Raw genomic sequence first — 21,293 nt, 5'->3', positions numbered from 1 at the left:
AAAATAGACCAGCGGACGGTCCGCTCCTGGGGGGCAGACGGTCCGCAGTTATCTCGGATGAGCTCGAGCAGAACCGTTTTTGGCTCTGTTGCTGGTACAAAATGAACTGCGGACCGTCCGGTCTATGGGGGCGGACGGTCCGCCTTTAAAAGCTGAAACGGGCGCAGAAACTTAGTAGTTCTGTCTTGGGTGTCCAAATTGTACTACGGACGGTCCGGCCCTTGGGGGCGGACGGTCCGCCTCCTACTGAAAATTTTGGGACAGAAACACTACGGTTTCTGTGTGTGCTGACTTTTTAAACGGCGGACGGTCCGCCCCTGGGGAGCGGACAGTCCGTCGGTCACTTCCAGATTTAGTCAGAGACGTTTGCAAATCGGTTGGTTCGAAGTTTTGAACCGCAGACGGTCCGCCCCAGGGGTGCGGACAGTCCACCCGGGGCTCTAACGGTCGACTCTGACACATAATCATTGCAGTTCTAGCCGTTGGTTTTGAATGGCGGACAGTCCGGTCTCTGTGAGGCGGTCAGTCCGCGAAAACTCTGTTTTCACGGGATTTGAGTGTAACGGCTAGTTTGGGGCCTCCCTCTATAAATAGAGGGTGTGGCCGGCCATTTGAGGTGGCTGAGCACTTTGGGGACTTGGTGTCCTTGTGTGAGAGTGCTTGAGAGCCCTCTACTTACTCTAACTTGATAGTAATCATCCGATCAAGTGAGAGAGCGTTTCTAGTGCGATTGCTTTGAGAGATTGCATCGAGTGGCACTAGGTGATCGTGTAGCAAGCCGGTGTGCTTGTTACTCTTGGAGGTTGCCACCTCCTAGACGGCTTGGTGGCAAGAGGCTCCGTTGAAGCCTGCAAGAAGATTGGGCGGTGCTCCGTAGAAGAGATTGTGAGGGGTATTGTGCTCACCCCTCGGGAGCCGCGAAGAGCAAATCTAGTTGAGCGAGACGTGAAGAGCAACAAGTGGTTCGGCCGGATCATGTGCTAGAGCTCGGTGTGAGCACTCCATGTGGGAGAGTGTGACTTGAGAGTCACCACTAGCAAGAGGATCGCCGGCAACCTTGGAGCTTGTCTCAACGGGGATTAGCTTGGTGGCAACCAAGTGAACCTCGGGATAAAAATCACCGTGTCAATTTTGTCTACTCTTCTCGGTGGTTTGCATTCTCCAAATCACAAGCCTTGTATTTACATTCATATATATCTTGTGCTTGTGTAGTTGCTTTCTAGTGATTAGTTAGCTTGTGTAGATTGCTAATCATCTTCTTGCTTGTGTAGCTAGAAGTAGAGATCCTAGTGTAACTAGTTAGCTTGTGTAGTTTAATTAGTTGCTCTTGTTTAGATTGTGTAGATAAGCAAGTTGAGCTCTTGGGTTTGGATTGGGTATCCTTGTCCTTGAGCATCTAGTGAGCTTAGGTTTGGCTTTGTGCTTTTACTCATTAGAATTGTGTAGGAGCTCCCCTTGTTTGTGAAGTACTAGTGCTTAGGCTTGTGTGGCTTGGCATTAGAATTGTTAGGAGAGCTCTTGCTAGCTTGGCACTTCATTTGCTTTGTGTAGGATCTTTTTAGAGTTGCCTTAGAGTCATAGTTAGAGGGGTGAAGTCTTGGCTAATCGAATAGTTTCAATTCCGCATAAGTTTCGATTAGCAGGCGCAATTAGTTTTAGAAAGGACTATTCACCCCTCCTCTAGTCCGCTATCTCGACCCTACAGCGGTGCGCTGCTGCTCGAGTGTTGTGCGCAGCTCCTATGTCTGTCGATGCTGCTCGTCGAGCTTGGCTTGAAGCTCCTTGAGTTGCGCCAGCTGTGCCTGCCGAGCCGCCGAGCTTGACGTAGAAGAAGGGGTCGCGACAGGCACCACCTCTTGATTTGCCTGCGCGTCTGCCCCGCCGTTCCCGTCATTGCCCGGGGCGTTGTCGTTCTGTCCGTCCGCGAGCTCGGCCATGAAGCACTCCCGAGTGGGATCGTAATCCCCCTCGTTGGAGTCCTCGGAGCAGGTGAGGCAGTAAGCCACTGCAAGCTGGAACGATCAGAAAACACCGAGGTCTCGGACCCCGGAGTAGTCCTCGGCCTCCTCGGTCGTGAAGTTGTTCATGAAGAACTTGATGTCGTCGGCGACCGAGCTCGCCGTCTCGGGGTAGGAGTCATCAGGAGATGACACGATGAGGTTGCGGATCGAAAGGAGGTGATGACTCGACAGATCCTCGTACTCGGTGAGTCGCGCCCCCCCCTGGGAGGCCCTGGGGCTGCAGTCGATGATGGTGCTGGCGCAGATGGCGCCGGGGCACGTGATGACGAGGTGGTGGCTTCATCGGCCGCGACGCTGAGCTGCGACATGCCAACCTCATCCCACGTGGGGGGAGGTGAGGCGTGCCGCCCTGCGCCGCTCCATGCGCACTTGTCGCGAGTGTTGACTCGAGCGACTGTTGCGCCGGGCTGGTGACGCCGGAGCATCGGGGTTGCGTCTGGGCGAGAGGAGCTCCATGAGGTAACCATTGCCGGTTGCCCTGAACTCAAGACTCCCGAACCAAATCACGTATCCCGCTGGGAGCGGATCCGAGGCGCCCATTGGAAATGGGTTGGATCTGCTCGCCATCCCTGGAGATCAAATGGGAACAAAAGAGAAATGTCACGCAGCGGCCCCTACCTAGCGCGCCAACTGTCGGTGTCCTGACCCGGCGGTTCGGACCCAACTAGTGATGATGCTGCGTGTTCCTCGTCCCAGATGGTTGATGCAAGAGGCAACACAGTCACGCACGGGTTTATCCTGATTCCGGGTGTGCGAGAGCACTGTACTGTCTTGCACTGGGGGTGCCTGTAGTAGGGGATACAAGCGAGGCGAGAAAGGGAGGGAAGCTCCCAGGTCTCTGCTAGAGGAGGAGTTGATTGAGGCAAGTGCTAATATCGGGGCTCAGAAGAGCGTATGCGCTCTATGAGTAGTGCCGAGTGTTGTGTTCTACCGGATGGATCGACCCACCCCTAAGGGGAAGCCCGCCTCCTCCTTTTATAGACACAAGGAGGGGCGGTGTACATGCACAGGAAATCATGGAAGTCGTCTTCTCCCCGAATCACGGGGGTGCAGTGGTCTAGCACTGTGGAAAGTACACTGTGGGGTATGGCGCCTGGCGTGGCCGTCGCCCCAGGCGTCGTCCTTGGCCTTGCGGAGATCGCGCTGGTGTCCCTGTAGCTCCAGTAGGTGGCGTGGTTGTTGCTGTAGGGGGTACCGTCCTCCAGGCGTGGCGTGGTGACATTCCGAGGGTCCTGCGGGCTAGGGTCTCGTCTTGGTCAAGGCCGGAGGCGCTTCCGAGGGTCGTGCCCATGCAGCTCCAGGGCTCCGCGGAGGGAAAAGCTTGAAGGAGGTATGGGGAGTTGGCAGTACAGTGGCTGGAGCAGTGCCGAGCACGTCTTGCACTACGTCGTAGGTTCCCACAGTATCGCCACAGTGTCCGGTATGGCGGAGCAGTGGCCGGAGTTGGCGGACGGGACTCCGGTCACAGCCACTGTGAGGAATGGCGGCCTGACGCAGTCTGACCCGGGCGCTGTGGAGGAGTGGTTGGCATTTAATGCCTCCGTACGGCGGGCGGGTGAGCGGAAGGGCCCTTTGTCCTTCCCGTCGAGGGGTGGCCTCGAGCGAGGCGGAGGCGATCCGCTCCCCCGAGGGTAGGCTCGCTACCCTCGAGCGAGGCGGAGACGCGGGGCGCGGTCGAGGGCCTCGACGGGGAGCTCTCGAGCGATGCGGAGATCACCCTGCGGGTTCGAGGTGGTTTGGATGGGCCGCACGCGTATTGGGCTTCTTTGAGTCCTTTCCTTTCTTCCAGATTGGAAGGAGACTGTAGTCCTTCGTGGGCCCAGTTGCCTAACACGTGTTTGTGTTTTTAGGGCAATTTTAGTCCCCTGATTATGGTGCCCCTAATCATGGTACCCGACAATTGTAGGAATGCTCTATCTCCCGGAAGCCAGCTTCATCTGTTGGTAGGCTTCATCGTAGAAAGACTCTGCCTCCCGGAAGGCAGTTTCATCTGTTGGTAAGCTCTGCCACCCTGAAGCGAGAAAGCGGCTCTGCCGTCAAAAGGACCTTATACACTAAGTAGCTAGAAATTGAAAAATGAGTGAGTTTGTGTGTCTTAGGTGTAGGTCTCTGCATAGTGGGTGCTGAATCCCCCCAGTTCAAACGACATCTTTCTGACTTCCTATTTTGTAAATTGTTTCAGAAGTTTCTCATTACCTGCATCATCAAGTTTTCCGTAATCCCTCCAAGCATATTCTGACATGGCTATTCTGGTCCTGTCTTGTCTACCGGTTGTAGAAATGATTTATAATTTCCTGTATCTTGTTCTACTTAGTTGAAGCTGACATGATTACATGAATATAGAAATAACAAAATGTGATGGAAATAGTGAATCTGCAAGAAAAACAAGTGTACTATAAAATGATAGTCTTGACACCTACTCAAATTTTCTTAAAGTTGTTTGTATGCAGATATATCTCGCAAAAAAAAAAAGTGATGTTTACCATAACAGAATAGAGATTTTTTTTCATTGGAACATGTGATGGATGAAACCTCTTTTTGCAAGGCCCTCTGATAGCTATGCAGCTTTTGAACAAGTTAAGCTAGAGATCTCAAAACCAAAAGCTTTATCTTCACAACGAAGATATATTGTTACAAGAATTGAGTTACTTCAAAGTGCAAATGAAGAGATAGCATGGTATCTTAATTCTAATATCTCTACCGAGGTCAGAGAGTTGCCAGAGCAAGAGTTCTAGTGCAGTTATTCCCCCTAATGTTGAGAGATCTGAAATACAAGGCAAATACTTGGAAGCTCAAAGACGGTGAGGCCTTTCAGTACGATGGGGTAAGTTTTCTCTCCAACATCTTAATTAAGTGCTCTAATGTAAAGGCTCCATCTTTCTTATCTAATTTTGTTTGCAGATTGATGTTAGTGAAATGGCTTACAATTTGGAGGACGACTACAATGGACTGGTAGGAATCGGTTCCCGTGATAGAGATAATCCCATAGAGCTTGAGGTAGAGGCTGTGGACATGAGTCAGCTAACCATCCCTCGGAAACCTCGCACAAAGCGGATGCCAAGGCTGCCTCCACCACCACCACCCCTCCAAGTCTTGTCAGATGGTGATGAATCGATGGCTTCTGATGGTAACGGTTCTGATCCTAATGACCCTGAGTACGATACTGGCGACTCCAGTGAATCTGGCTAATGGATGATTAGCTGAAGTATCTTCTTTCTGAACTGCGAGTGTATCCGATCGTGTCGTCTTCTTCCTGAACTGCGAGTGTATCTGAGCGTGTCGTCTTCTTCCTCAACTGCGAGTTGATGATTAGCTGAACGTATCTTCTTACTAAACTGCGAATGTATCTGATAATCTGAACGTGTTGTCTTCTTCCTCAACTGCGAGTGTATCTGAATCTGGTAACGGTTCCTTGCTTTACTACTACAGTACTGCTGTCACTACTGTGGGGCGAAGGTTCACCGATATATATGGAAACATCTGTGCACTCGTGGAATTTAATAGCATACTTCGAATGGGGAAACAGATCACGTGATTTGGTTGTGGTGAACTGGTGATTGGAAAAGAGCTGATTTCTAGTAAGTGGCGATGGTTTTTGGAGCTCCGGTGGTGCACTAGTGGGCTTTGATGGGCTGGACTAGGCGCGTGGCCTGCTATTTGGAAGCGTCGAGCGTCTCGCCGTTCGATGTGAATGGACGTTCCGATTTGTGCGACTGCACCCATACGTCGCTGCGGCAAACGTCAGACGATCTGAATTCTCGGGACCCTTCTGGTTCCCTTCCGCGCGGCGCGACGGCGCTCCCTGCCGCGCCGCTTTTCTCCGGGACACGGCCCTCCTGCCCGCGACACGGCCCTTCCTCCGGCGCGACAGCCCGCCGCTCCTCTTCTCGTTCCCCTCTGCCGCTGACTCCTCGCGCCGCCCACCGAGGAAGAGGGCCGCTCCTTCCGCGCCACTTGGATCCGCGGGGTCCCGGGCCTCCCGCACTGCATCGCCACCCATCGGCATCGGCGACCCAGCCTCGACCTCGCCTCGTCGTTGCCGGCGAGTACTTCTCCGCTGCGTACGTCCACGCCGGCCCGGACTGATCCCAAATCGAGCTCCCCCGGTCGTCGCCCAACTCGCCAACCCGTCGTCCAGCAACCTTCTACTATCTGGCTCGTCGCCTGTCGCCCCTTCCACCACTAGCGGTCGTAATTGCTGATGCGGATGCCTCTATTTATCCCTATCCACACCCGCAATCGCAAGCTTAGGAAAACTGGATGAGCGCGCCACCACCGCCGCCGCTCTCCGCCCAATTCACCACTCCCACCTCAGCTCTGCCATGGCTAGGAGGAATCTATCCCAGCACCAGTTGGGTGCGCCTTATGGTGACGACCGCCTCAGTGCTCTCACCGACGACCTGCTGCTCCTCATTTTGCGGCTCATGGATACCCGCACTGCGCTCGCCACTGCAGCCCTCTCAAGGCGCTGGACTGGCCTGACGCGCGGGCTTGACACCCTCAATTTCAGGGTCAGTGAAATTCTCCCGCCGCGCTACCACCGGTGCATTCGCATCCACAGCGAAGCCAATTATGGCTTTATCATCAATTTCAGGGTACTCTGCGCAAACATTAGGCGGTATGAGCGCCGAGCCATGCGCTCCATGGTTGTGTCCATCAACAACTTCCTTGACTCAAACGGCGATAATGATCATGACCATGAAGGCCGAGGTCTGCGAAGGGTCCGTACGCTGAGACTTGAGTTCTTTGCTACCCCATGCTCCAGTAGCATCAAAAGCTTCATAGCCAAGGCTGTTGACGTTTGGGGGGGTTGAAGATCTCGAGGTTTCAGCTAAGTCTACATACTTTCAGCAGGGTGCCCACAGTTTTCCTTGCCATGGTCTCTGCAACGATCCGCACAAGTCTCGTCTAAGAAGTCTGAAGCTAGCAGCTTGCTATATTCCGCCATTGCAGGGCTTCCACTCGCTCACCAGTCTGGTCTTGCAAGATTTGCCAGATTCAACTCCAACAGCAGCATATGTGGCTGTGTTTACCTTGAGCCCGCAGCTTCAAGCACTGCACCTCAAGTCCTGCGATCTCAACCAAGGCGTTGTGGCTGTCAATGCCCCCAGATCAGAGATTAAGAAGCTTATCGTTGAGCGTTGCAGGTCTGGAGGGTTCAAACTGTACTCTCTCCCAATGCTTGAGAGCATGGCTGTTATTGACACTACAGTGATTTACAAGCTTAGCTCCTTCCCATATCTCAGACAGTTGAATCTTACCAAATGCCATGGCATCCTAAAAAGCCGTACGATTCGCTTTACACCTGATTGGGACCTCAATCTGTATCTTGGAGGCAGCCCGGGAATGACTGACCTCATCGTCCGCTTTACTGGATATGATAGATGGTTTAACGCAAGGAGCCCTGCACTGTTGTTACCCAAACTCCGGAGGCTCCTGATCAGGGTTTTTTCCCCAACCGGACACCCCAAACCGGAGCACTCCGGTTCCAGTTTACCGGACCGGTTTGACCGGTTACCGGTAGAAACCGGTCAAATTCAAATTTGAATTCAAAAAACTCAGTTCAACCGGTTCGTACCGGTATACCGACCGGTTAGACCGGTTTACCGGTCGGTTTGACCAGTTTATCGGCTGGTTTGACCGGTTTGAATTCAAATCCAAATTTAAAATCACATGTGTAACCGGTTTGGACCGGTATACCAGCCGGTTAGACCGGTTTACCGGCCGGTTTGATCGGTTTACCAAGTGGGCTTTAATGGGCCGTCTCATTTTTTCCTTTTCTTTTTTGTTTTAACTTTAAATGCCCTAAAAGTATGTTAAACGAATGAATCTTTGAGAAAATTTGACACCATTAGATTCGTCGCACCTTGAAGTATTTTTAGGAATTTTTTTGGGAATTTTTCATTTTTTTCGAATTCAAATTTGAATTTTGAATTTGGGCCGGTTTGGTACCAGCCCAAACCGGAACCGGACCGGACCGGTTTGACCGGTAGGTCAAACCGGTCCGGTTCCCACCGGTTAGGTGAACCCTGCTCCTGATTGCCGATGTGCCTTCATCCTGGGACGTCTCTTGGCCCCTCATCCTCATCGAGGCAGCACCATGTCTGGAGAGCCTTCACATCCATATTATCCCTTGGGAAGAGGATTCTTGTGATGACATTACATGGCAGCCCCCTAAGTTCTGCCACAATCATCTTAAGGAGTTGGTGATGGTTGGTTTTGAGGGAACAGAAAGACAGATTTTCTTTATTAACTTTGTCATGAAAATATCCACAGAGTTGCAGCTCGTTTCTTTGTTCAAAAATGGGCATGTTCAGGGTAGGGGCCACTGGGATTGGGACATGGTGAAGCAGCAATACCAGTGGGGCAATGAGGATAGAGTCAAAATAATTAACCAGATTGCTGATGATGTTCCTTGCTCAGCAACTCCCATTCAAGTTGTTCTGGAGTAATCTCCAACATGTGGTAAATAAAATGCATGAGCGAGTTGTAATCTATAAACATGTGTCAAGTAGTTCTGAAGCGATCTCTGATGTGTGCGAGTTGAATAAAATACATAAGTTATGTATGCATAATGCTCCCAGTTTTATTGATGTAATGTATTAGCCAGCTGATCAACAACTGCATATGCTAAGCTAAGCCTGTTTATTATCTTCTTTATTGTACCGCAGTTTGCTTTTTTCATTTTATTATGAACCTCTTGGGCACAGATTTGGATAATCGAAGAGAAGCATACATAACCAACAATATTCAGTAAAATAACTTGTATTATAGTGTTCTAAAGAGATGCAGCAGCAGTGTTTTAATATAATCAATGATGATGTTTAATCTTCATTTTGTTTTCAGCACATCAGTATCATGCAAGCTTAGTACAACTAATTTGGCAAGATCACTATCTTTGCTCTTGATTATTTTCTATTCAGTCTCCATTATTTGCAATGAGGTGTTTGTTACCACTCCTGAAACTGAAAGAAGTGAACTGCTATTTGTTTGTCCTTTTAGACTGATAAACCACCTTTCTGGCTAGTACAGGTAGATATTTTTTTGGAGTGCAATTCAATTGCCTCATCTCGAGTCTAATATACTGTTCCAAATCATAACTTTCATTTGCATATGCCTTCGTCATGATGTAGCAATGTCATCCTTATTATTCTTATAGGTAAACACTAACTCAAGAACTGGCAATGTCTTTTGCATACTGTAATCACTTAGCTGCTGTTTTGTGTTATTTGTCCAGTCAGTTCCAGTCTGTATTACGTGAAGAAAGATATATGACATTTACCATTTATTTCAACAGAACATGTCTTCTGTGGTTCACTACGGGTTACTGAAGAATGCATCTTGCACTGCAGTGGCTCTGTAAAATAAAGTTTTTCTTGTACTATTTTAAAGTTCTGACATCATTGTTTTTATGTAATAGGTGGATTTCTTTAGTTTTCATCTCAGCACATCCATACCGAATAGCCTGAAGTATGAGTTGATAGCACCACAATAAAATTAGCAAGATCCATACGTAATGTTGGGTTCTAACTTCATTTGCAGTCTTCAATTTGCAATCACGTGCTTGTTGTCACTTGTGAAAAATGACTTAAGAACTGTTCATTCTAAAAAGGAATTCCCTTCCTCTACATGATGTAAGGGACCGTCATATCTGCCCTTTGCGATCTTAAGACTGATAAGTTGCCTCTCTGGAGATATGTTCATTCAAGAGGGCAATTCACTTGCTTGAATGTAGTCAGTACATTGTTAGTGTGTTCAGCAGATGCAACTGTTCATGATGAAGCGATATTATCATTTATTATTGTTATTCCCTGATATTCTTTTATGCTTGTGGACAATATTAAGTTTAGAATTGGTTTGTCTTTTGGTGTGGTGTGTCGTGGGTAATCAATGCTACACAATTGATTGCCATGCCATCATTCAGGACTTTGCATTGGACCACTGGCTCTTTCCTTTTGGTTTGAGGTTCACCAGTATATCCTGGTATGTGTGTATTCAAAGTTGAAAATTTATAAATCCTTAATGCTGCTATTCGAGTATGTAGCTTCTCATAGATACTGCGAATAATCATGAGATATTGTTACTGTAAAATGCATGGCTGTACCGTGTGACCTAATGGTCTCTACTTATGCTTATGGATAACACTAGCATCAGAACTGAACTGGTTTTAGTTTCATATTCGTTGTTCTGGTTTCTTGTTATGGTTGTAGAAGACAAGTTCTGTGCTTCGGATTGCTGCTCTATGATAGTGTGTGTTCATGCTATAATTTGCAATCGTTTTGGATGCTAATTATCTTGTCTCTCGCATACAAAACCATGGAATGGAGCAAAATAATCACCAAAGTTTGGAGTGATCTGCTTGTACTCTGGGGATAAATAGGTTCCAATTCATACTGGCACAGTAGCACTGCCATTTGGTTCACTTTTTGGGCTGACATGTCACCAATCGCGAAGAATAAAATATTAATGTCTGTTCCGACAACAAACGGTTTTGAGCATCCTTTTATTTACCATACACATACATGATTCTCAGTATGTACTCTCTGCAAGTCTGCATTCCGTCTAGGAGTGCAATTCACTCGCTCCATCTTGAACGTTGCGGAAGATGCTCATGGCGGCTTATTTTGCTCCGACGGTCCTGGTCCGTCAGTGAGGGTGGTCCTCTTCTGCTGTTGTGGGCACGGCGGGCGATGGAGGGGAGTCTTCATCTCTGGTTTCATCGGCGGCAACAGAACGAGGTTAGTTTCCGGCTGCGCTTGTTTGGTGGAGGCGGCGCGGCCACCATGGAATAAATCTCCCCAGGTCTTTGTCCACCTCGTTGTCATGAGCTCTGGTGGCAGCGGCGGACTTGTGGGGCTCCTCCGGCTTCGGTCTGAAGACCCTCTACGAGCTTCAGATGGAGCTAGTTCGGGGCTCTTCCTTTGGGTTGTTGCTGGTGCTGTTATCACCGGTGTTGGGGTGGTGCTCTGGTCTTCAAGGATGACGGTTGTGGGTGGGGCCGGAGCAAAGGAGCCGACAGCTGTGGTCACGTATCGTGGATTTCTTGCAGCTTACCAATGTTTGGGGTCCGCTTTTTGGTTCGGCTTGGCGATGAGAGGCGGTGTGAAGTCCAGGGGCCTTGCTCGATGGCCAGCGATTTCCTGGTGCCGGCAAGATCGGGGAAAGAAGAAAAATAGTAGCGGTCAGGACCTTGTTGTTATTTTTATGTTACTCGGGGACCTTTCTGCAAGAAAGGATTGTACTGTGCCTTTACTTTAATATATGTTGCACTCCTCGCAAAAAAAAAAGTTGCGGAAGATGCAAGGACAGGAAGAATCTTGTTTTGGAAACGTGCAAACGTAAATCAGTAGCAACAGGATTCAGAAGTGTATTGTCTATCTGAAGAAACATGCTTCTGAATGCAAATGTTGTTGCCTTTTTAGACAGAGGTTAGATCTGGATTTTATTTGAGAGGTTGATCCGCACCATCGTTTCTTTGCAGTACATATCAGTTAGTAGGATTGTTTTTGTATATTTATAAGTATAGAGTTTCGATCGAAACATGGATGAACATGAACTGGCAAGGATTTAAGCATCATCTTTTGCATTACGTTTCATTGGAAAACTGGGCCGCGGTCAACGTTATTCAGCCTGGTCAAAGCGTCAAAGCAAGTGATTGGGCTGGCCCACTAGACACTGGCCCGGCCCAAGGCATGGCATATCAGGGTCGCTCGCGTAACAGCTGGAGTGCTGGACATTTCACAGGGCCTCTAAAAAGAAAACTGGGGCAATCAAAAAGAAAAAAGAAAACTGGGAATTTCACATCAGGGAAGAGTGACGAGCTGGGACGATCCAGGCAGTCCACCTGGAGATCAACGGCTGGGCGTGGCCCGTCGCTGCGCTGATAGGATCCGGTTCTGGAGTGGAGTCCCCGAGGGGTCAGGAGCGGGGGGAGAACGGAGGAGCATATAAAATGCCAAGGCCTCCTTCTCCCTCCGCACCTGGCTTCCAGAGAGGACGAGGAGGGAGGAACACGGGCACAGGGGCGTCCGGAATTTCCTCCGATTCCGTTTACCGCGAAACCTCTGCCTCGAAGAATCCATTCCTCTGCTTGATCTGTATTTCTCCTGGTGGAGAAGAGGAGCGGAGAATTGCTAGTCCCGGAAGGTGAATTGGAGGGCGCGGAGGCGCGCGCGGTGTTTTCAGGTACTGCTCCTCCCAGTTCGCCGAACTGCGGTTCCTTTGCTCTTTCCCCCGATTGTTGCTGTTTCCAGCGGTAATTTTGGCGCGGATTGGAGCTGGGAGGTTCGCACTCCGATGGCAAGTTTACCTTTGAATTTTTGCGAGTTGCTACTTGTGATTTGTTTGAATTCTCGATTTGTAAGGTTCTTCATGGGTGGTTAATTGATCGGAACGACCGCCCCCTTTTTTTCTTGCTGGGATTCTTATTCTGCCTGCGCTTTTCTTCCTGTGCTGGGATTCCTCTGGTTCTGTGCTTGCGAGATCCCTCATGAAGTGTGGGGATATCTGAAGTGGATTATTTGAATTCAAATCTCCCGGAGCTGCATTTCGGCATGACCTGAATCAGTTTGCGCTACGATCGAGCGCAATCTGAGCTGTTTTGACTTTTGATTCCCGTGTTTGGAACTTGGGAGTTAAACTGATTCGGATCGAACGATTTTACTGAACAATCTTTTTGCTGCTGGTCTGCGAGGTGGGATTCCTTTAATTGTTTCATTTGGTGTTCCTCGGTGGGGCGGTTGGATGAGGAGCCGGAACCAGGAGGTGTTCGGTTGTTGTTTTGGATCTCCTCCGTTTTCCCCTGTTTTCTGATGGCGTTCTATATCCTACAACCGTAAAGTTTGCACATTTCAGTCTCTTTTCCCCTTCTTATGTCTTTCTTGTACTTATGCTGATTTTTTGTCGCTGTCTCAAATTGTTGAATTTGCAATAACGAAAAATTGGGTACAATACAGCACAGTGCCCAGATTTTAGATTTGATTGATTGCTTGTTTTCTTCAAAATTAGTCTTGAGTAAATGAGTTCCATTTATCTGAATTATATTTTTATTCCAATTTGATTTATTTTAGCTTTTCCTGGTTTGACATGGGTTCAATCAGAAAACCAGTAGCTCACCAATTTCTTTCCCAGAAACAAGCTCACCATTTTCCCCCGCTTTCCCTTTGTTGATTTGATCAGTCGGTTAAAGTTGAGTTAGATTTCAGATTTTCAGTGGTCATCCCCTTTATCACAGAAATTGATCGGTCAGTGGAATCACTTATCCCTTTCCAAAAGTCTTTTGAAGTAAGAATTCTTTTTTTTTGTGAAATGAGAAGAAATTAAACAGAGATTTATCCATGTCTTGACGACTCATCCCAATTCAACCAATCTCCTGCCTTCCAATTTCTCCTCCTTTATTTGGTTTTGCATAAATCCATGCAGATAATTATATTGGACGACTTCTCTGATCTTTGAGATTCTTTTATCTATCAACTGATCTGAGTTTTGATTTTTTTTTCCAGCATTTTTTTCGTTCAATTTACGTTATCATTACTCCAGTTTCACTGTGACCTCATCCCTTCTGTACACTGGAATTTCAGCCCGTCGGGAAAATGGAGAAAGAGGGGAGAAACCACTACCACACGCGGGGCTCCTCGCGCGGTGGCACCGCGGCGGAGCGCGACCTGCTGTTGCAGTGGGGCAACCGGAAGCGCCTGCGCTGCGTCAAGGTGCAACGTCGCGACGTCGAGGCCGCCGCCACCGCAGCCGCCGAGAAGGCCGCCATCGGCCAGCGCCGCGCCGCCGCAGCGGCAGCAGTAGCGGCCGCGCAGCACCACCCAACCGGCCATGCTCATCACCGCGTCCTCAGGTCCGTGCCTTTGTTCTCTTCTCTGAATTTTTTTTTATCGATCTTGGTGTCGATGTGCGAGTTGCGTGTGCTCTCTGAATGATTGCTTTGGTTTGGTGGCTACTGGTTAAACTAGTGCCCATTTTGGGGCTATTGGGTAAACTGTTATAGCAACAACTGGCTGTCACGTTATGTCGTCTTGGGCACGTGCCATCGTCCATCGATCAGAAGAGCAGAAGCCTGAGCTGGTTTAGTTTTGATTTGAAGAGAAATTCAATTTGAACGAACGGTGGACACATAATAATACGAAGATGTGGTCTGTCTTTTTCCTGAAGAACTGAAAATAGCAGACTTGCCCCCTTTTTTGTAGAGGGGCCTGCATGTTAGGCAAAGCAGTGAAGTTTTTGGTTCTGTTGGGGAAGCACGATTGCATGATGGGCATTGATTGGCTTATGGTGTTGATTGGTCCAGCTTTATTTTCTTCCTGAAGTATGGAATAGTCCATGTCCAATATTGCCGAATTCGGTATGTGGATGCTACATGCTAGGTTTTTCTAGTTCTTTATCCTGTTTGAATCTTGATTTATATTATCGGGGGAGTACTAATCTGTCTCGTTAAACTGTGTATTGGTTGGTTCCTCGCGTCACTCAAATTTAGTTCCTATAAGACTGAAAGAAGCTAATGCTTACAACAGAGAGCCTGATTTTAGTTACTAACACTGAAATAAAGTGTAGTTTGATTTATCTAGTCTTGTTTCGGTATCATTCAAGTTGAGTTGGTATCTGGAGTTTGAGGACCAGCAAATTAGTATGTCTCCATCTTTGATTAATCCAGCTGAATTATCTGTATTTGAATTTATTCTCTAAATTTTCAGGAATTCTAGCTTACTTTTCAGTTTGCTTTCTGCATCACATGACTTACCTGTCCTTTTTGCTGGTACACTTTTCCCAAACTGATCCGTGATTTTGCTGTACTGGAACTATTTATGAAAAAAGAGCTACGAGATGAGACTGGTGTCAAGAGATTATCAGCATTGTCTCTTAAAAAAGGCTTATCAGCACTATGATAGATGTTCTTTGATGGCTAAATGTTCAGTACTTTGGTGCCTTCATCTATGGCTATCTTTGGACTCTGAGGTCACATCATATGAACTATATTTTTTTGACTAATTTTGGATTCAGAAGAAACACCAAATTTATCTCAAATCAGTCACCACCACACGTAAAGTGGATGGTGAGGACTCGCTCATTCATTGCTCTCCCTTCCCCTCTTCTCCTTGAATTCATAGTTTCTTGCCTGGACAGAATGAAGCGTTGACATAGGTAATTGGTGGAAGTTTTTGCCTTCTATACTGCCCCTTTCCCCTAAGTTGGAGGTGAATCATGATTTTTTGCCTTCTCCCTATTTCAGAATTTTAATAATCTGTTGAAGTTAATTTCAAGAGTGTTAAACATCTAGCATTCGATTATCATTTTTTGAAATGTAACCATTGGAATGTCCCTCTTTCGTGCCAGCAGACCGCAAAACTGCTATAAATCCATATTGCGTAATCCATGTCTCATTTTCATTTAAAAAATACAAAAATGTTGGAGTATATTAGGCAACTCCGGATATGGTTAGTTTAGGATTGATTGTAATCCCGGAATAACCTTCATTATTTCTAGGAGAGGCTACTTGCCCTCCAAGCCATGTACTCTTATATATTTGCCCTAGAGGCTCAATGCAATACATCGGCCACATTATACGCATCCTATTTTCCTACATGGTATCACGAGTTAGGGTTTCGACCTAGGCTTCCGCTTCCGCTGCCGTCGCGCCGCCCCCGGGGAGATCGATCTCCGCCGGGGGCAGCGCCCTCGTAGGATGCCCGACGGAGATCCCTAAGATCCATCGTGCCTGTCGTCATCCAGCACAGCAAGGAGACCTACTTCGCCGCTAGGATCCGTCGCCGCCGTCCCCTCCGCGCAGGCAGGCACTGCCAGCATCCAGGGCCGCTCCACGTGGGGCCAGCCGCCGAGTGCGCGGTGGGCGTCGCTGCCTCCTCGCGGGTGGCTGCCGCCGAGCGCGTGGATGCAGGCCGCCCCCTCCGCGCGGGCAGGCGCCGCCAGCATCTAGTACCGCTCCGCGTGGGGCCAGCCGCCGGGCGCGCGGTGGGCGCCGCTGCCTCCTCGCGGGTGGCTGCCGCCGAGCGCGTGGATGCGGGCCGCACCCCTCCGCGCGGGTGGACGCCCGCGTCCAGGGCCGCTACGCGTGGGGCCACCGGCGTCAACGAGACCGCCCGGCGCCGCCGTGGGGGCCGCTGCTTCCGCGTAGGTGGCCGCCATCGGGTGCCGCTGTTTTGCTCTGCCCTGCCTGCCTTTCTCTCTTGCATGGGGAGATAAGGATGAGGGTGAGGGAGGGGCTAATCGCTAGGTGCACCCAAGATGTACCCATGGTCCTCCTGCTGCTGTGTGATTTTTTAGGTTTTTCCCGATTCGTTATCGGGTTTGCGTTGCCCTGCCGTTCGTCGCCGTTCATCGTCGACACTCCCGAAGGACGAGGTTGTTGCTGCGCCCTCCAGGCTGCAGCAACGATGTTCGTGATCAAGCCATCCTACCGGTGTCGTCGTCTTTTCAGGCGATGGCGCCACTCGCCGCCGGTCTTCGTCAAGCAGGCACTCGATCCGCCTCTGCGCCTCCAGCCGTTCTCGCGCGGACATCGCCGCCAATGTTCCTGAAGGAAGACGTCGTCGCCACCCCTGATCTGAACGCGACACTTGCTGCAAACTGCGCTGTCGCCACCCTTGTTCTGAGCATGACCTAAGTCGCAAACCGCGCCGTCTACCATCGTCATCCGCTGCACCGTCCTGCTGCTGTCTTTGGCAAGAAGCTGCTGAGTTTGTGTACTCGAGCACCTCGACGACGCTTCGACCCGCTCCCCCTCCACGGCTTCGACCACGTCCACCTCGACTTCGGCTACTACGGCACTAAAGGGCTATCACCTGCATGAGTCTCCAGTCAAAGCTTTCGCACCGGCGTTCCGATTGCAGGGGCGATACGTCTCCATTGTTCTCTAGTCTGACCGTTCGTGTTGCTACCGCTACGACTGCGGGGAGATGTTAGAGTATATTAGGCAGCTCCGGATATGGTTAGTTTAGGATTGATTGTAATCCCGGAATAACCTTCCTTATCTCTAGGAGAGGCTACAAAAGGATGGCGACATTGATGAAGATGTTAGGCATAGAATTTCAGCTGGCTGGTTGAAATGGCGGCAAGCTTCTGGCAACCTTTGTGACAAGAGGGTGCCACAAAAGCTAAAAGACAAATTCTATAGGACAGCAATTCGTCCGGCGATGCTATACGGTGCTGAATGTTGGCCTACAAAAAGGCGACATGTCCAGCAACTGAGTGTAGCAGAGATGCGGATGTTGCGGTGGTTTTGCGGGCACACAAGGAGGGATAGAGTCCGGAACGATGTTATTCGGGATAGGGTCGGAGTGGCACCAATTGAGGAGAAATTTACCCAGCATCGGCTGAGATGGTTTGGACATGTCCAACGAAGGCCTCCTGAGGCGCCGGTGCGTAATGGGGTTCTTGAGCGGGTCGATAATGTAAAGAGGGGTAGAGGTAGACCTAAACTGACGTGGGATGAGTCGGTTAAGAGAGACCTTAAGGATTGGAATATCTCTAAAGAGATAGTTTTAGATAGGAGCGCTTGGAGACTAGCTATCAATGTGCCTGAACCTTGAACTTATTTCTTTCGAGTTTCATCTCTAGCCTACCCCAACTTGCTTGGGAAAAAAAGCTATGTTGTTGTTGTATCTCTAGGAGAGGCTACTTGCCCTACAAGCCATATACTCCTATATATTCGTCCTAGAGGCTCAATGCAATACATCGACCACATTATACGCATCCTACTTTCCTAAAAAAAATTGTGAAAAGCATGCATGGTGTCATTGAATCGTATTCGAATCAATATATCTTGAAGTTAGGTTCATGGACATTTCCATTATTAGAACATGGGTGATTCTGTTCGTTGTGTTGTGTATCCCTTATCTTTTTGCTAGGCCTTACATATGAGCAACAGGATGCTTGTTGCTTGATAGATTGAAACTAATCAGGCATTCTTCTGAATCTTTTCTAATCTATATGTTGTTACTGAATTTGTAGGAACTCAGAAGAGTTTGCAACCATGAAATCGCCAGCGCAGCAACAGCAGCACAACAGCATCCACATGGTTGCTTCACCAGACAGGGAACACGCTGGTAGAGGTAGCAACAACAACGGAGTTCCACAGACCTTTCCAGATGACAAGAAAGGCTCTTCATCAGGGAGTGAGGGATCCATCTGGCCAAAGTTTGCAATCGCCCTGTCAAACAGGGAAAAGGAAGAGGATTTTCTGGTTTTCAAAGGATCCAAGCTGCCTCAAAGACCCAAGAAAAGAGCCAAAGTCATCCAGAGAACTGTCAATGTATGACCCTCGCATATTAACTTTCAATTTTAACAATTTATTTTCAGTTTGATTGTGTTCAGTCCACATCAATGCGCATAGGATTCTATATAGTCCACAGGAACGGATAATAAATAAGAATACATTGCTTGTGGAGATATTCCTAACTCAAAATTTCAAAATACTAGGAGACAGCAGTTATCTACTTTCTGTCCATGTTTAAAAGAACAATAATCAACTCCAAACTATAGGTCATCCCTGGAATGCAAGGATCTACCAGGGCTGTAAATCATTTTGGATACGCAATATTTAATAGATATAGCCATACTGGGCATCAGGTCACATGGGCCACCTCTGTGCACGCTGTCTGCGTTGCCCCTTGACCCATAGGAGGCCTGCAAATAAAATAGCATTCGATGGATACCTCCTTTCTTATACCTGGAGATTTAATTTGCTTGCCAGAAGCATCTATAACACCACAGCATGCTTCTGTCCGAAGCAAATAATTTTGTTTAAAAACTGATGCTCCCTGGGTGTCCCCTCAATGCTTGATGAGTTGCTCTGACACCGTTGGTCCCTACTAAGTACTATCAGAAAGCACCCTTATTTCAAACGACAGAACTAATTTGCTAGTCTTGATGTCTTGAGACCAATGCAATTGTTGTACTAATTAGCTAATATATGCAGTGGCTATTGAGCCGTATTTGTTTTCCTATCTCAGTTTATTTCCATCTCCAATATATTACTGTGCTATTTATTTTGGTCAAGCATGCTTGGAAGTTGGAACTAAGCCTAAGAAAACTTTGATGTCTACTATTTTCCGCATATGTTTATCTTGAGGTGCATATTAGAAATGTCATCATTCTGTTATTCCTGCCTGAATTTTCTTCATCCTTCGCAGTTTGTCTGCCCGGGAACGTGGCTTTGTGACTTGACTCTGGAAAGATATGAAGTCCGAGAGAAGAAGGTTTCCAAGAAGGTGGGTGGACTCGAATGTTGATATCAACTTCAGACTGCAGCTCGCCACTACAAATCCTATATCATACTCATGAAGGAATTCAGTCACCTGATATTTTACCTGATTTTGCAGCGCCCCAGGGGATTGAAAGCTATGCACGATATGGACAGCGACTCAGAATAAAAAAGAGTAACACTGAACGTGAGAAGGTGAGTATTAGAAAGAAGGCCAGCACAGATCCAAATCCAACAGATGAAGATTGACGGCAAAAGCGTTCTGATCGAATGATTGGTCAGTTCACCATTTCTCGCGATTGCTACTGGAGATCAATGTCTTCCAAAAGAACTTGATGAAATCGAGGAAGAGAGAAATGCCAGAATTTGCAAAGAGCAACACAGAGGGGCTGCAGGAGCAGGAACTTTTACAAGGCTGCTTTTGTTACTGTGAACATTAGCTACGATTTACTTCCTCTTGTAAAGCAGCAGCGCATTTTTGCAAGCCCCTCATGTTAGTAACGGCCGACTAAATCTTCCGTTGTCAAAAGCCAAAGTAATCCCGGGAGCAGTCCAGGTGCACGCGTAATTTGCCAAGTTCTGACAATAAACTTCATATGAATCTGAAAGGGCCTTCAGGAACTCCTTTTTTCCCTCTTTTTTTTACCTCCTGGTGCTGTAACTGTTCAGTGTATATTCAGTCTGGAGCATGAGACAGTGTCAATTGTCAGTTGATCAGGCAACATAAATGATGGGGGAATGGGGACCTCTTCTGTAAAAATAGGAAGTTTTCAGTGATTTTTAATTTTTATTACAGTTCCACTGGTTTCTGTTGAGAATGCGCATGTGATCCCTGCCACCCGCAGGGTGTGTCGCGCCTCCCCTCACCCCTTCAAGCGTGTGCCCCAGGGTCCTGGGTCCTGACCGAGCGGGGCGCGGCGTGGCACTTGCCTTCGCTCGCCGCCGAGACAAGTTCCTTCCACGTTTGGAAACGGCAGAGGCGCGCGCGGGAGCGCGGTGCGTGGCGAGCGAGGAGCGGCCGGCCGAGCCGCCGTTCGCTGTGCGTTGCGTGCGGGTCGCCCTTGCCTTGGGCGCGCCGTCGGACTGCGACGAGCAAGGCTAGCATTAACAAGCACGCGTTGTTGTTGTTGCTGTTTCCCACATATATTTTTTTAAAAGAAACTCTTCGGAGAAACGGGAAAAGGCAAGCAAAACATATGGATTGCCACATGAATTCGATCGACGATCAGCTGCAAACAGCCGTCGCCATCAATGATCAGCTGAAGAGCAGCAAAGGAACTCGGTGATCGGACGAACAGAACAAAAGTAAAATGATAGATTTGGGTGGTTGCATTATTTTCGCGTGTAGCTGCTTTACAGCAGAGGGAGCTGCTTTGTTAACCTGCTTTAGTTTTACGCTTTGTCCCCCCTTTTTTTTATCTCAACTAAAGCTTCGCTTTCCTCTGCGAATGAGATGCAAATACTCAAAAGCCGATACGTGCGTACCTGCCTTTCGACTTTGTAAAGAAAAAGTCACAGGCCATAGCTTGGGGTTGGAGGTGGAATTCACAAAGAAACCAACACATTTCCTCATCATCAGACGACAATTCAGTCTCTCAAATGCTCGAAAAATGTCATCAGAATCTGGGCACACATGATAATTGACACACGGAATCAACGCTGCTACAGAAATGGTCTGAATTTCTGAAATAAAATTCCATGCGGTTCGATACAGAAATGGTCTGAATCACTGAATGAATAAAATTCCATGCGGTTCGATCGGTAGTAAGAAACACTGGTCAGGAAACAAAGCAAGCAGGTAAAAGATATCATGCAACGCATGGCAAGCATGTATTGGCAGCAGCTTCCGTCCACGACGATCCACCGAGGGCTCAGTGGCGCAGGTTGCCGAGGAGGAGCGCCACGGCCGGGCAGAGGACGGAGGCCACGAGCGACGAGGAGACGGCCGCCGCGCCGGAGGTGGGGCTCGGCGCCGGGGCGTCGGCCGCGAAGGCGACGCCGGCGAAGGAGGACACGGCGACGGCCGCGACGACGGCGACGTACAA

At 48.6% G+C, this 21,293-nt stretch overlaps 1 protein-coding gene and 1 pseudogene across 1 annotated transcript; both read left to right on the top strand.

Annotated features, from left to right (window-relative positions):
• Positions 1-5,795: 5,795 nt before the first annotated feature.
• Positions 5,796-11,333, top strand: LOC120664778 (annotated as a pseudogene).
• A 486-nt stretch (positions 11,334-11,819) lies between these two features.
• On the top strand, positions 11,820-20,049 carry LOC120664777. Its single transcript, XM_039944113.1, has 5 exons — positions 11,820-12,206; positions 13,601-13,869; positions 17,997-18,297; positions 19,178-19,255; positions 19,367-20,049. The coding sequence occupies exons 2-5, from the start codon at positions 13,613-13,615 to the stop codon at positions 19,415-19,417; spliced, it is 687 nt and encodes a 228-aa protein (XP_039800047.1). The 5' UTR covers positions 11,820-12,206; positions 13,601-13,612; the 3' UTR covers positions 19,418-20,049.
• The last annotated feature ends 1,244 nt before the right edge of the window (positions 20,050-21,293 follow it).

The sequence above is a fragment of the Panicum virgatum genome, chromosome 3N (assembly GCF_016808335.1).
Source record: "Panicum virgatum strain AP13 chromosome 3N, P.virgatum_v5, whole genome shotgun sequence".
Classification (NCBI taxonomy): domain Eukaryota; kingdom Viridiplantae; phylum Streptophyta; class Magnoliopsida; order Poales; family Poaceae; genus Panicum; species Panicum virgatum.
This window is presented reverse-complemented; position numbering and strand designations above follow the sequence as displayed.

Coding starts and splice junctions, on each gene's coding strand:
- LOC120664777 (XM_039944113.1), top strand. CDS start 13,613: ATGGAGAAAGAGGGGAGAAACCACTACCACACGCGGGGCTCCTCGCGC. Junction 13,870..17,996: donor GCTCATCACCGCGTCCTCAG/GTCCGTGCCTTT, acceptor CTGAATTTGTAG/GAACTCAGAAGAGTTTGCAA. Junction 18,298..19,177: donor TCATCCAGAGAACTGTCAAT/GTATGACCCTCG, acceptor CATCCTTCGCAG/TTTGTCTGCCCGGGAACGTG.